The sequence below is a fragment of the Acipenser ruthenus genome, chromosome 6 (assembly GCF_902713425.1).
Source record: "Acipenser ruthenus chromosome 6, fAciRut3.2 maternal haplotype, whole genome shotgun sequence".
NCBI classification, from domain to species: Eukaryota; Metazoa; Chordata; class Actinopteri; order Acipenseriformes; family Acipenseridae; genus Acipenser; species Acipenser ruthenus.
The window spans coordinates 66,219,906-66,233,663 of record NC_081194.1 but is presented as its reverse complement, the minus strand read 5'-3'; the positions used below and the strand labels follow the sequence as shown (position 1 = coordinate 66,233,663).

Here is a 13,758-nt window from a genome sequence, read left to right as displayed (position 1 = left end):
GAAAATGAACAGTCACACAAGGAGCACATATGTAAACATCCAAAAGTTTCTATTAGAACACAATGACAGCAACGCTTTTTCATTCAACATTTTGATGAAGTTTTATTGGTTAATTACAGTAGAAGGAAATGCTTCCTTTCATTATTTCTTGATAAGCTGATAAAGGGTGCGGACATTACAGTTGTAAAACCCGTGGTGTAGAAATTCAGCTTTTAGTCTTTCCGAAAACCCTAGTTTAAAAAAGTTAATTTGTTTGTATTCAAAAAAAGTAGATGGTATATAATATACCTTTATGCTCCAGTATATAAAAAAATAAACATAAATAAATAAATCATTCACACATTTGATTTTATTATTATTATTTGCAAAGTATAACTTCATAACCAAAGTTGCCAAGTAGCCTGCTTAGTTGTTGTTTACTGTATTTCTGTATTAACCTGTTTTCAAACCAGCCATTAAGGGAACAGTCCATGCCCACCTTATTATTGGGTCTTTAGAGACTGTCTGGAGGAATGCCCATCACCCATTGTGCTGAATTGTGTTGTGGCTGGATTCAGAAAATTTCATGAAAAAGTAAAGTTTCATGTTTCAAAAACATATCCATATCTATTTTTACTAAAGTGTGCATATTTATATATGTGGGACTTTTTTCCTCCCACAGCAAATTTAAAAGTTACAGTTAAAAAAAAATAAAAAAAAATTAACTATTCTATGTTCCCTTTAAGACTTTCATTTAGTTAGCCACTGTGGCTAAAATAACTTAACATTTTTTAGCCACACTGGAAAAACTTAAGCCACTTAACAATACTGTAAACAAGTTAAACATAGCCTATGTTTCACAGGGCAAAAAGACGTGTATTTTATTTGAAAACACGTAGATATTTAAATGCCAGACCCTACCATTTACAATACACATAAATATTACACTGTATTTAAATTGCACTATAACAGTAGACAGCGCTATTAGTGTATGTTAATATTGTAAACGGCGGGTCCCGAGGCGGGCTGGTGAGATGGGTGGGGCCGGTGCGCTGACTGCTTGTTAAAAAGCCGGAAGAGCGCACCCCGTGCGGGTCAGATGCGTGATCAGCACACTGGAGTGAACGGCGCAGAGTGGGGCACTCCGGAGTCGATTTGGCAGCAGCCAACAGCCAGGGCTGCTGTGCAATGAACTCCGAGGTCAGACTAGGAGGTCAGACTAGGAGGTCAGACGAGTCCCTCCGCGAGCTGGCGGCCACCAGTGAGCTATTAACCCGGCACGCATTTGCCCACAATGCCTTCCAACGTACAGGAGGAGCTGGCCAGGGACCAGTTTGTGGAGGCTATTGGGACCGGAGAACTACGGGCGCAGGTGCGTCTACTCCGACCCCAGAGCCTCCGGGAGGCCGTGGAGCTAGCATATGAGAGAGAGGTTGTCTGGGCTACGGAGAGGAAGGGCTCGGCGGGACGAAGCCGACCAGCAGTCCGGATGACACAGCTTGAGACGGGGCCGTTCGCCCCTAGTGAGACGCCAACGGCATGGATTTCCTGGATTAAAAGAACCTCTTGGGACGATGAGGATTTAGGGGGGTGGCTGTGTAACGGTGGGACCCGAGGCGGGCGGGTGAGATGGGCGGGGCTGGCACACTGACTGCTTGTTAAAAACCCGGAAGAGCGCACCCCGCGGGTCGGGGGCGTGGTCAGCGCACTGGAGTGAACGGGAGAACTCAGCCTGTACTTTTTCATCCAGCGAGGCACTACCCGCGGTCAGGCTGGGGCCCCGCCCCCTTTTATCTAGAGTGTTCCGATCCCCAGACTGAGGCACCTGGGCTGGGGGATTCCATACAGCTGTCACTCTGGAACCTTCCAGCAGGGTGAGGTGTCCACCATGGATTGGCTGGAATGGGCACCGCCTCCCTCCAGCTACTATAAAAAGAGCTGAGAGCTTAATCCCGGGGTCAGACTGAGAGAAGGAGAACAGAGCGAAGAGAGAGAGAGCTAAAGAGAGAAAGAGCTACTGAGAAAGCTGACTTGTAGAGGCGTGAGCTGTGGCTGACAGCAGCTTTGTAAAAGTGATTATTAAGGCTAAAACAAATAAAAAGTTTAGCCTTGAAACCTTGCCTTGCGTTCTTCTTGACACCGCTACAATATGACTGCCTCCCTGACCAACCGCAGCTCTAGTTACACAAGCTTGTACTAATGTGATTAATAATATTAGTAGCATTGTACAGCCACTACTGTGTTTAAAAAGCGGGTTTTTTTACAGTGTTCTTTCACCTGGGACTACTGAGAGTAATACTGCACCGATTCTGACATTAAAACTCAATAAATCATAGTGAGACAAATCCTTCTTTTTAAAATAATAAGTGTGTTTATTGTTTTATTAAATTGTTACTCTTTCGAAATTCACTCTGTTACTATTTCCAAAATATATTTCAGCACATTTTGAAGAGATAGCAAACAAATAAAAACAACTTAGCTGTGATCTTTTGAAGCTGCGTGTTTCTGGCTTGCCATCTGTGAAAAGGTATGTTTGAAACCATGACTGCTTCACCTCCCTTTGACTTGTATTACAGCCATATTTCAGTTGTGTGTACATGGTTGGTATTCCTTGGACTACATCTTTCGGAACATGATTCTGGTAATTTGTCTTTACAATTTATTTTTATATAATTTTTTTCCGTTTGGATGCCATGTTTTTTTTTTACTTTTTTTTTTTTTTTTTTTTTAAAGCAGCGCAGTCCGCTGACTGTTTCTATTAGAGCCTCTGTCCTCCCGCCAAACACAACGTTTGTGGCATGCATATGTTACGTGATCAAGCTAAAGAGCTTTCATTAGGCAAAATGAAATCAAACTAAACAGTCTGTATTGATTCATCTACCATCACACGTTGAACGTGCTGGCAGTCTTACACAAGTACATTTTTCAAAGCCTTCGCAACCGTGGCAAAATTTGGGAAAAACAGTTGAGCCACAAGGGAAAACGTTTCGCTTGTGGCGACGTGGCAAGCGGCTAGCGGGAACATAGCCATTTCATTACCACATTTTTTCAACCTTAGGACATATCGAATACAGATTATTTAATCGCAAAGCACTGTACAGTACATAGCAGAAAAAAATAACAAACCACAATACATTTGTATAGCATGTCACACATACAGCTGCCATAAAGCAGACCATTTAAATAACATATTTAAATAACAGTATACACATAAAACAAAAGAAGCATCAAGATAAGAAAGCCATTTTATAGAAGTGCATTTTTAGTCTTGACTTGAAAACTGTAATGGTCCCAGCTTCCCTGACAAACAAAGGCAGAGCATTCCAGAATTTAGGAGCTCTACAAGAAAAAGTCCTACTTCCCGTGTTGCTTTTGTTGACCCTCGGAATAACCAGCAGCCCTGCATCCTGTGATCTCAGAGTGTGGTTTGGATTCAGCTGATGCCCTGGGGATGCTTTGTTTTTGTTCACAAAAACTCCCATCTACAGTATTTATAATCTAAATAGAAAACATTACAGTTTTGCTGATAGTATATATTGGAAGCTTTCCAATAATATTTGCAACAGATTGGCTATGTTTATTAAATGTAATGGTAATGGTATTGGTGTTAAATATTAATATGCATATGTAAATACAGGGTGCCCCTTTAATTGACTTTAATCATAATTCAGTCTTGATTTCAATTTGTTTGGCGGTCAAATGACAACGTGTGTTTTACACATTATTAAATTAATTACTGCAGTTCCAACACCGTCACATCCATAATGCCATGTCACACCCATAACGTTGGACTTAAAGCTGTGCCATTAAAATAATATTAATATGATACGTTAATTCATATGATTGTGGGAATAGTTAAAACTGGTCACAAAATAGCTTTAGTCTTTCAGGAGACACTTATTTTATTTATTTTCTTTTTTTAATTCAGAGCATACCCTAGTGTATGTTGTTTGTGAGAAGAAAGCACAAAAAAGTGATTGTCTTTTAAAAGACTAGTATCAGCTCTATTCTGTCTATATACATAAATGGTCTAAAATTAGACAGGAGCTTCAGTGATTTTGCAAAAATAGCCTTTTCTTTTTCAAATCCTTACTGTATAACAAAAAAAAACTAAATGGCTGGTGACCCCCAAGTCTACTGTGAAAAGAGACTAGTGTGTCAATAAACTGACAAATTAGACATCCAAAAGCCACAAATGCAGGCTGACAAAATCCCAGTTGTTGTCCAATTGTTAACAGCAAAATGTTGATCTCAGTTTTAATGGCTTGTTTTTCAAGAGATTTGCAAGTGCTCTACAAAGCTTTGTATTCTTCAGAGAATAACCTGCTTTAGGAGGAACACAAAGGCAAGACTGTGTACAAATACTTTCAGGTTGCAATTACTTATTCAATCCCTAGTTATGTTAAAGAAAGGAATTATTGCGATAGATAGTTCGGCTGTCTCTCATACAGTACCCGCGGAGGAGTTACTATAGGTGACTTTGTATAAGATCAAATCTACATGAGTTAAGTAGTCGATCCTTGGGGAGGGAAAGTGGAACGGTTCCTTGCTGCAACTTAAGAATTTTAAAATATGATCTTCCTATCCCCAAACACTCTAATAAGAAATGCACACAAACACTACTGGGTAATTAGACTCTAGTAATGAAAAATGCAAAAAATACGTCTGACAAGGCGAAAATTGTCTTGGAAGTCCCAGTTGTCTGAGACTAGTGGGGAAATCAGCTGGGAAGTTTCAGAAACACAATGCATAATCAACCTAAGTTAATGAGTACTTAAAGTTGGGATCCCAGACTGAAAGCATTGTGCTTGCAGTAGATTCAATAGGTTTTTGACATGGTCAAGCATTTAATTAAAACAAATTAAAATAGTACCGCTAAATGTGTCTTCAGCCTTGCCAATATAGCGTTTCTACATTACTAAAACCAAGCCAAGGGTGGTGTGAAAATATAAGAAAATAGTTTTAAGAAACCAGAGCCTTTTAATCCACGGCCAAAGACACATAATGTAGGGTGGCCCAACAGGGAATGTTACGTAGGCCAAACTCACACACACATGGGTGGTATTTTTTAATAAGTTAGTTTCTACCTTGCAAATAAAACAAATTCTCAACCAAAACACTGAAAGCTATCTCCTAAAAGTTCTTGCCCCTGGTGTTTGAACTTCAGTGTAGGTAGAGAAGTGTTTACACTGGATTTGGTTCTTGATTAGAAAGAAGGAAAAAAGAAATCACTTCAATTTTCAATGGTCAGCCACCAAACCAACATATATTTGTTTAACAAAATAATGTCGTTGTAGTTATATCCAACAATCACGAGCCGATTTTGCAATTTGTTGCAATCTCAGGTTTTCAGTTCTATTTCTGATTATGTTTAGGTTGTAAGGAAGCCACTTAGTATTAAATATTTCCCTTAAGTTCTTAAACAAACTATTTTATCTGTTAAACTGCAATTCTACAAAAAAAACAAAAACAAACTGTAAAACTGTTTCAAAACCACAAAAAAGAAACTGGAAATCATGCAGATTTAATGTAACACTACAATTGGGGGAAAAAAAATATATTTTCTGTACTATGCCACGACCTAATGATCGTCTGTTTATTTTCTTTTGTTATTAATCCACTTTAATATTATGTCATAGATCTTCAGAGCTTTCTGCTTTTCTTAGAGATGTACTTATGTAGAAATTTAGCCTACAGAAGCCTCTATATTCTACAGCTTTTGCTATGAAACGAACACATGGTAAATGATTATTTATTTATTTTAATTTATTTAGTTAAATCCATTTTGCTTTAATTTAATTTTTTTCTACCCAAGTTGCCTATTAATTGTTGAAATCTACTTACTGATCTCTAGCCATGAGGACAACTTGGCGCAAGCAGGAATTCAAAATACATGGTAAAATCAGGGAGGTCTTGTAATTTTACTGTCTTTACCAATGTATCAATGACAAGCAGCAATGCTGGCAACAGCAATGGTTATTTTGTTTGTATCTTTTAGTGCTTTCTCATAAATGATGTAACACTATGCTCTCAAATTCCTAAACAAATCTTAATAGAACAACAAATTGCAATTTTTATTATTGTAACCTTAAGTGTGGTTCAGGGAGCAGGAGCTAGGGCTCCTCCCCCTGTTCTAGCCCGCAAAGATATCTTCATTCTCCCAGGTCACGCCCTTATTCTATGTCTTGCTTTTTAGTTTCCTCCATCCTCCCTTCCTTCACAATGCTGCACCACCTCTGCAACGGCCTCCCTCTCGGGGGGGGAAGTAAAGCTCACTTCCCAACCTCAGAGCAGCCACGCCTGTCTGGCCCTCCGTGAGCCTCTCTTTTCGGTTCTTTTTCCCCTGCTCATCCTATCCTTTTTCACCTGTGCCAGTCTCCCTCTAGAGAGCGAAGCTTGTTCCCAGCCTCTGGGATGTTGAAGTATATCTTTTAAAGTATACCTAATTAATTTATGGACAAGAATGTGTCTATGTACCATAGAGCTGTAAATCCGCCTCTTGGAAGAAGAATAAGATCTGTGCGACCTCCAATGCACCACAAGTGGACCCCTCTAAAATGGTCATATTCAACAATGTTGTATTGAGCAAATCATTCTGCTTGTGCTATCCATATTCTAGCATACCAATCATTAGTGGAGAGATGAAATCTGGACTCATCAGTGAATAAAACAAGTTCCCAATGACGGAGCTGCCACTTCTAGTGATCAAGGCAGTAATCAGTGGTATCTTCTGTGTTGCGAGGTCAGTTGAGGAGCTGTAGCTGGTCTTCTTGACCTCAAACCAGACTCATGCAACCGGTTTCTCACAGTCTTGTCACTTATGGTGAGAAGACTCAAGTGGATATATGTGGACATTGAGTACATGTGCAATGGACTGGCAAGATCCTCAGTGCCATATTGGGTGGAGATTGGCCACTGCGTAGTGTGGTTGACCTCCAACAACCTTCTCTAGGAGTATAGTATAGTATAGTAAAGTAGGTGTATTCTTCTTTGCTCAGAAAAAGACAGTAAAGGGCTTGTGTAGGGAAAAGGGTCGTTGACATGTGGGTTATGTCATTGTTCAGCTAATCATAGCTTGTGGTTTCCCTGTAGGTTGGTTATAAACAAGGTATAGCAGTATGGGAGAGTCTGAACTGCAGTGGTTAACATCTTTTGAACTGTCAGTCTGTGCCATCAATTCCACCAAAATGCCAGCTTTCTGCAATTCAATATCAAGTTCTTCTGCACATAACAAACTGTCATCACTTTTCTTGGTACACTCATCCCCTTATTTTATTGCCAAAAAACTTGGCAACTTACAATCAGCCAAGCTTTCCAAGTGTTTTTTGTCAAATTAGCTTGCCGCCATATTCACTTACTGTTAATAACAGGGTTGGGCATCTAGGGCATGCTGTACACAATAAAGCCAAATTCAGTGCCATGATAATATTCAAAGCCAGACCCTCACACCACCTTGCATTATATTTTTTTAGGTACAGGAAAAAAAAATCTCCAATAAAGATTGTTGTGACTTAAAAACTATAATAATTTGTGAAACAAAAATGTACAGAATTAATATTAAATCTACAATTCTCATGAAAGTATGTCAAAGAAACAACAAGTGCAAGTTTTTCTGGAGGATTGCTGTACTGTAGAGCACTGATGCACATGTTTGTCAAAAGCTTGGACAAGTGTGATGTACACATGATATTTGAGAACATTCCTTTGTACTATCCTGGATACAATAGTTATTTAGAAACTGGCCAAATGAGTTACCTATACTATAATATTAAAAATCTATCTAAATCAAAAGCCAGTATAAAAGCCAGTAATAATGTTTCAAACTGCTGAATGTGTGTGTGGTCTTACCCACATGTTGTATTGGCTGGGTACACTTTCACAAACCGCAGCTTAGACTCATCCGATGGTAGAGGCACTGGAGAGCTTCTGTCTCACCTGTCAAACTGCAAGACCATTTTTCAATGGACCACCAAGAAAAACTATGGACACTAGCCACAGTCCTACTGCAGCTGTTCTTGATAAATCTAACCCAAAGTTGGAGATAAATGCTGATCTGTGTTACAATACAGAGCTCCAAAAGACAAGCAACATCCTGTCTTTCACACCACCATCCAAGAACAAAATTAGAGAAAATGCAGGGGGGTTAGGAAACAACTTTGGTTAGACTTAGTACATAAAAGTGGTTGACTTCATGACATTAGAGACTACTGTATATTATGAGTGTGAAACATGAATGATTAGAAACTCAAAAGCCCAGTCAAATGTTATATTATTAAAAGAAATGAATGAGAAGAAATGTAAGTATTTACAAAGCATGCCAGACATTCTCACTTATAACAGATGCAAAACATATTTTTAAAAAGTCTGAAAATGTGCCATTGTTTCTACTTTTACTACGCATTCTCTACGTTCAGAAAACTCATCAAAACGATTAAAGTTAGTAATTCAGTTCTAAACTCTTTCAGAAGTTAAATAATGTTTTCCTGTAGGAAGACTGCTGCCACTTTAATCTGATGTACATGCAGAAACTGTATGTTTCCAAGACAAACTCCAGTCACATCCCAGCATGATGTGGTGCAATGTTTTATTTCTTTTAAAAAAAATCTATATTTAGTGAAAGGTACAGAAATAGTTCTCTTTGGTTTGTTGCATGTGTTCTATAAATTTTATTAAGTGGTTGTCTACGGAATATTGCATTATGGGTTGAAGTTTCCTGTTTTAGCACACCCACATCCTCTGCTGCCATACGAAACTGAAGTCTTCCATGATGTTTATAAGCCATCTCTCTTTCAGAAATAACAAATATATATAAACAAAGGAAATTTTGTTTAAAGCAAAAACATATATAAAATTAACACCGCAATACGGTCAGGACAAACTTAACCATGCGAGGACCCCTAACAACCTGGTTGGCCCCATTCGCAAAACTTGGAACTCTAAATTTATTTAAAAGACTATTTGTTTTAATTATGTATTATAATTACGTCTTCTGTTTTTCATTCTGTTTTCAATTTTTTTTTTTTTCGGGGCTTTTATTTTTTATATACTGTATGAAATGATTGTTTTTGGTTACTTTCCAAAATGCTTGAGGGAGGGGGAAAAAAAAAAAAAGTTTTTTCTGCAAATTGAAAGTCCCCATACTACTTTATTATCAAACTTTTTAACTACTGATATATTAACATATTTTATTGACATATAGGCATCCCCTTATAAAAGTTTGTAAATATATTTTTGCTCTTCATTTTTACCATGCTTTGCCCATGGTTATACTATGCGTTTACCCTAGTGTATGCTGGTTTGCCATGTTTTTTAATATGCTTTACAATGCTTTACCATGTTTTCAATATGGTTTATTACACTTTGCCATGTTTTTTCCTATGTGAAACTTTTATAAGGGTCTTAAGATTTTAATGAATAAATATATCTATAACCTAAATTGCACAATAACTTAATCAATATATTAAAATATACAGTATATGCTTCTCAGCCTACAGAAAAAAAATATATGTACTTTATAGACATGACATGGCATGTGATCAAATAAATGTCCACAACAAAAGCATACTGTGTTTATATCGGTTGTCATCCACTCAAATATATAAACATATACTTAGACATACAAATTCAGTGATTTAAAAAAAAAAAAAGTCCAACATCCAAAAAGCTGGTAACAAACCTACTCACTGGGGGTGTTTATATTCGCAGTTAAGTGTTGAATCAAATGCATAAACCATGCAAAACTGAAGTAGAATCATTTGGAGCTGGGTTGGTTTAGGCTTCCCTATCTTTTTTCTGGAAAGGATTTTTTTTTTTTTTTTTTTACAATCAGTCCACTTGAAATTTAAATCACTGCCTCTGCTATTAAAATTTGTGTTAACGATTGTTTAATACAAAAAAGCCAAGTACAAATAAAAGGCAGAAACAAATTGTAGCATAAACAGGCAGTCGAATAGTTTACATATTCTAAAAGTTATTTATGTCTACATGTGTTGTATCAGTAACCAAAACAAAGGTGATTTCCAGATTTCTTTTTTACAGCTTTGCTTTTAAAGTGTCAAACACAGAAATATGGAGAAATTATATATATATATATATATATATATATATATATAATTCAACTTTTATAAACATCCTTATCATATAGTCATCCAATTTCTGACAGCAGTAAAGTTTTAAAATGTAGTAAATGAATAACTGACTGTTGTATATCTCAATGGTCCCAGACATTAAACAGTTAAAATAATAAGGCGGCATGACAGATAATCAAGTTTACTTTAAAAGTAATGCTGCTTTCATTGTAAGTGATAACAAAACATAAATCACAAATTTAAAATACAGAAAAGCAAAACAAGACACTTAATTATCCTGTACAAGATCCTAATACTTGCATATTTTACCTGCTTAACAAGCATGTGGAGCCAGTAATCACAGAACTAGTCATGCGCTGCCAAATAAGATATTCTTTGAGGCATGCGAAACAGACTGTGGTGAATCACAGCTCTTAATTCCCATTCCTGAAGGTGGTTTGCTAAACCGAGACATGATTTAAGGTTTTTACACAGGAATCCCCAGACTGTCACTTCTAGGAGAGCCAATTACAGAACAGAGCACCACTCAGTCAGCAAGCAGCCAGCAACCAGATCTCAAAGAAGTTCTCTGCAGTGAGTAACAGAAGCAGAAGAGAGAGGAGTAGAGGGGGAAAAAAAGAGAAAACAGAAGGAAACCATCCACCCGGCAAATATGAAGCAGACCCCAGATTGCAGGGTAGTCCAAAGATATAATTTACTGTATATCATCACTGCTGTTCAGAACTGAACACAGCGACAGTGCCAGCCACTTTTCTACTGATATGATAACAAAGTGAAAGGCTAAACTGTATGAGTGCAGCTTAAGACCTGCTCTCCATATGCTTCATCAGCAAATGAGATTGTGCTTTTTTAACATTTGTACCCACTCCAAATGCTCATGACTCATATACAATTTAAAAGTTATGTCCCTCTGGATGCCAGGAAGAGCTGTACCACGGGCCCTTTGTCAAAAAATAAATAAGAAGCCACAACGGTAGGCTGTCCCACTTTACTTTTGTGCTGTGATGTCACTAACCACATGACCCAGCCTCTCCAGTAACAGCACATGAAGGAAAAAAAGAGAGTTTTAAAGCTAATGCCTTTTTGGATTGTGTGAATGCTTCATTCCCCTCACAAACAACCACAGAACCACAAGTGCGGTGCAAATTTTCTCCAGGACGACAGCAAGAAGCCTCTGGTTTGTAAATGGTTAATCTCCACAGGTCACTTCCAGTCACAGAGACCGACCAAGTCAGTAAGTACTCACTAACCACAGCCTATGCAGCAATACTGGTCCATCCAATATTTGCTCTTTTATTTTTTCGCATATTGCACGTTATTTGTGGCTATACAATTTATTGACAACAAACTGCTTACCTAGATGTGCTGTTGATAAAAAATGTAATTTTCCCTGCTATGGTCTGTATTTTCAGTTTAAGACTTCGAGGGTCAGTAAAACCACAGAAGGACAAGAACCATTAACAAAAAATAAAAAATAAAAGACTGGCTATGGCATCAAACAGTCTATTTAGCTCAGTGGCACCATGTCAGCAAAACTTCTTCTGGGGTAAGTACCAAAACCTTCTAAACTTTCTTAAGAAAATAAATAATAATAATAATAATAATAATAATAATTTCACTTTTTGTCATTCATTATTTATAAACTGCATGTATATGTGTATATCAATCATGCCTTCATTAGTATTCACCTGCAAACATTTTGTTGTTAATGTTTTTAAATCATAGTGTGAAAAAAAACCTATCATGAGTATGTTTCCTAACACACTTAAAAAGGTTGAAATAGTTGAACCTCTACAGTACCTAAATGTATGTTCTTTGTTTTGTTTTTTGTTTTTTTAAATCACTTTCCGGCAATTTACGGATTCACATTAAAACAAGATGTTGAATACTTCAGTATGCAAGAATTGTTTGATATTATAACTTGGATTTGTGGGTATGTGGTTAGACCCCGGTATATAGTCTATAAGATGCAATGGTCTGACCAACTCGTAGCAGCTGTGTCACTGTACTGTCTGACCTAGCAACTTCTACACACATGTATTTCAAATCTAAAGGAAGGGAGTAATCTACATACCTGTATGAACAATTCTACCCTGTTGGCATATTACTACAATTACGTGTAAAATTGCATTTTCAGTCACAAGTATCATATCAAAACTGTAAAACCAGTTAGAAAACATCCAAGTGCAATAATAAATAAAATAAAAATAATACATTTTAAAAACAAGCAAAACTTCACGTTCCATTTTGTTTAATTTATTTATTTTAATTTATTTTTTTTGAGAACAGTACTCAATAATAAGTCAATAAATTAAAATATTTATTAAAAATAGTGTCTAAATTAGCACTAAACAGACTTCATACATACCATAGGTACTGCATTTGATTTACCCGGATGTTTAGTAGCAAATAGACACCTGAAATCCAACAGAAGACACAAATATATGTCGCTTTTTGTAGAAACCATATTTCAAAATCTTTTAACGAGATACCTACAGTAAAGCCAGGAAATTAGGTATAAGTTTTAGGGAAGTCTCTATGGTTCAAAATACCCTTTTCCCCACCTCCTTCACAAACTGCAATTGGCTAGGCTCCTTCAGTGTTGTTATCGAGCAACAATCTGAAGATCTAACCGAAATACTGAAACATTGTCCTTCTGAAAAAGCATAAAAGTATTGTTTGTAACACACGGTCATGTTCTGGGGTGCTCTGCGCCACTGAAATAAATGAGTAAAGCCAAGGGCTGCATTTCACAATATAAAACAAAAGCTGCAATTGAAAACTAAAGGTACACAATCCACTGGGTTTTTAGACCACATGTGTGTAATTTTTACAGCAGACAATTAGGTTAAGGTTCTTAATTTATTTTTGCATTTCATACACTTGCTAAGAATACCTGAGTTTGCTTCGAAAAGCACTTTAAAATCACTATAAAAACTAATGTTTATTTTACTTAAATACATTGTGAGCAAATTGTATTTTTAACTTCATATTGTCTAATCATAATCATGCAAACATATTAAGGCATATATATCACACACACACACACACACATATATATATATATATAAAATTGCATTATTTTCAATAAAATAAAATCAATGGCATCACTTGATATATTGTACCACTGCTGTAGGGTTATGGTAGTTACACATACTGTAGCATTGTTTATCACTTGTATTACTGTCTGTGTTAATGTTTTCTTGTTAGATGTTACGTTACTAAAAACTGCAACTCAAAACACATTCAATTCAACACGGATCAGTTTGAAAGAAATTGAAAAGCTTCCAGTTGTAACATTTATAGAAATTTAGGTTAAATATAAAGTTTTCATAACCCTTAGTCTTTGACTTCTCTTTCATAAATAATTGTAATAATTGAGACTAGTAACATTACATCAAGTACATACTTGTAACTAAAAAACAAAAAGAGGTGATTTCTTAACACTGTACCAAAGCCTAATTGCTAAACTTGGCATGTTCTTTAAAGTTATAGAAAAACAAAAAACAGTGTTAGTACTAAAAGTACAGGATTAGTTTAGACTTTTGAAAGTTGATAGATAGATGCACTATTAAAATGTTCTAAAAACTAAAATGAATTGTTAATGTATAAATTCAAGCAGAAAAGTCATCTCTCACCTTAAGACAGTACATTAAATATTCCATTTACTGATTTTTGAAGCCACATTTAA

At 36.5% G+C, this 13,758-nt stretch overlaps 2 protein-coding genes across 4 annotated transcripts in view; one reads left to right on the top strand and one right to left on the bottom strand.

Moving 5' to 3' along the window:
- LOC117411046 (transcription initiation protein SPT3 homolog) overlaps nt 1-13,758 on the bottom strand; it is a 194,607-nt gene that overhangs the window by 149,058 nt on the left and 31,791 nt on the right. The gene's annotated exons all lie outside the window — the stretch shown is intronic.
- The window catches only part of LOC117411045 (runt-related transcription factor 2-like), a 70,175-nt gene continuing 67,314 nt past the window's right edge, over nt 10,898-13,758 (top strand). The window contains exons 1-2 of one of the 2 annotated variants that reach the window (XM_059025703.1): nt 10,898-11,301; nt 11,480-11,613. In XM_059025703.1, coding sequence (XP_058881686.1) covers nt 11,556-11,613 — 58 coding nt within the window. In that variant the 5' untranslated portion in view covers nt 10,898-11,301; nt 11,480-11,555. The remainder of the gene's footprint in view (nt 11,302-11,479; nt 11,614-13,758) is intronic. The other variant, XM_059025702.1, reaches the window with a different exon arrangement.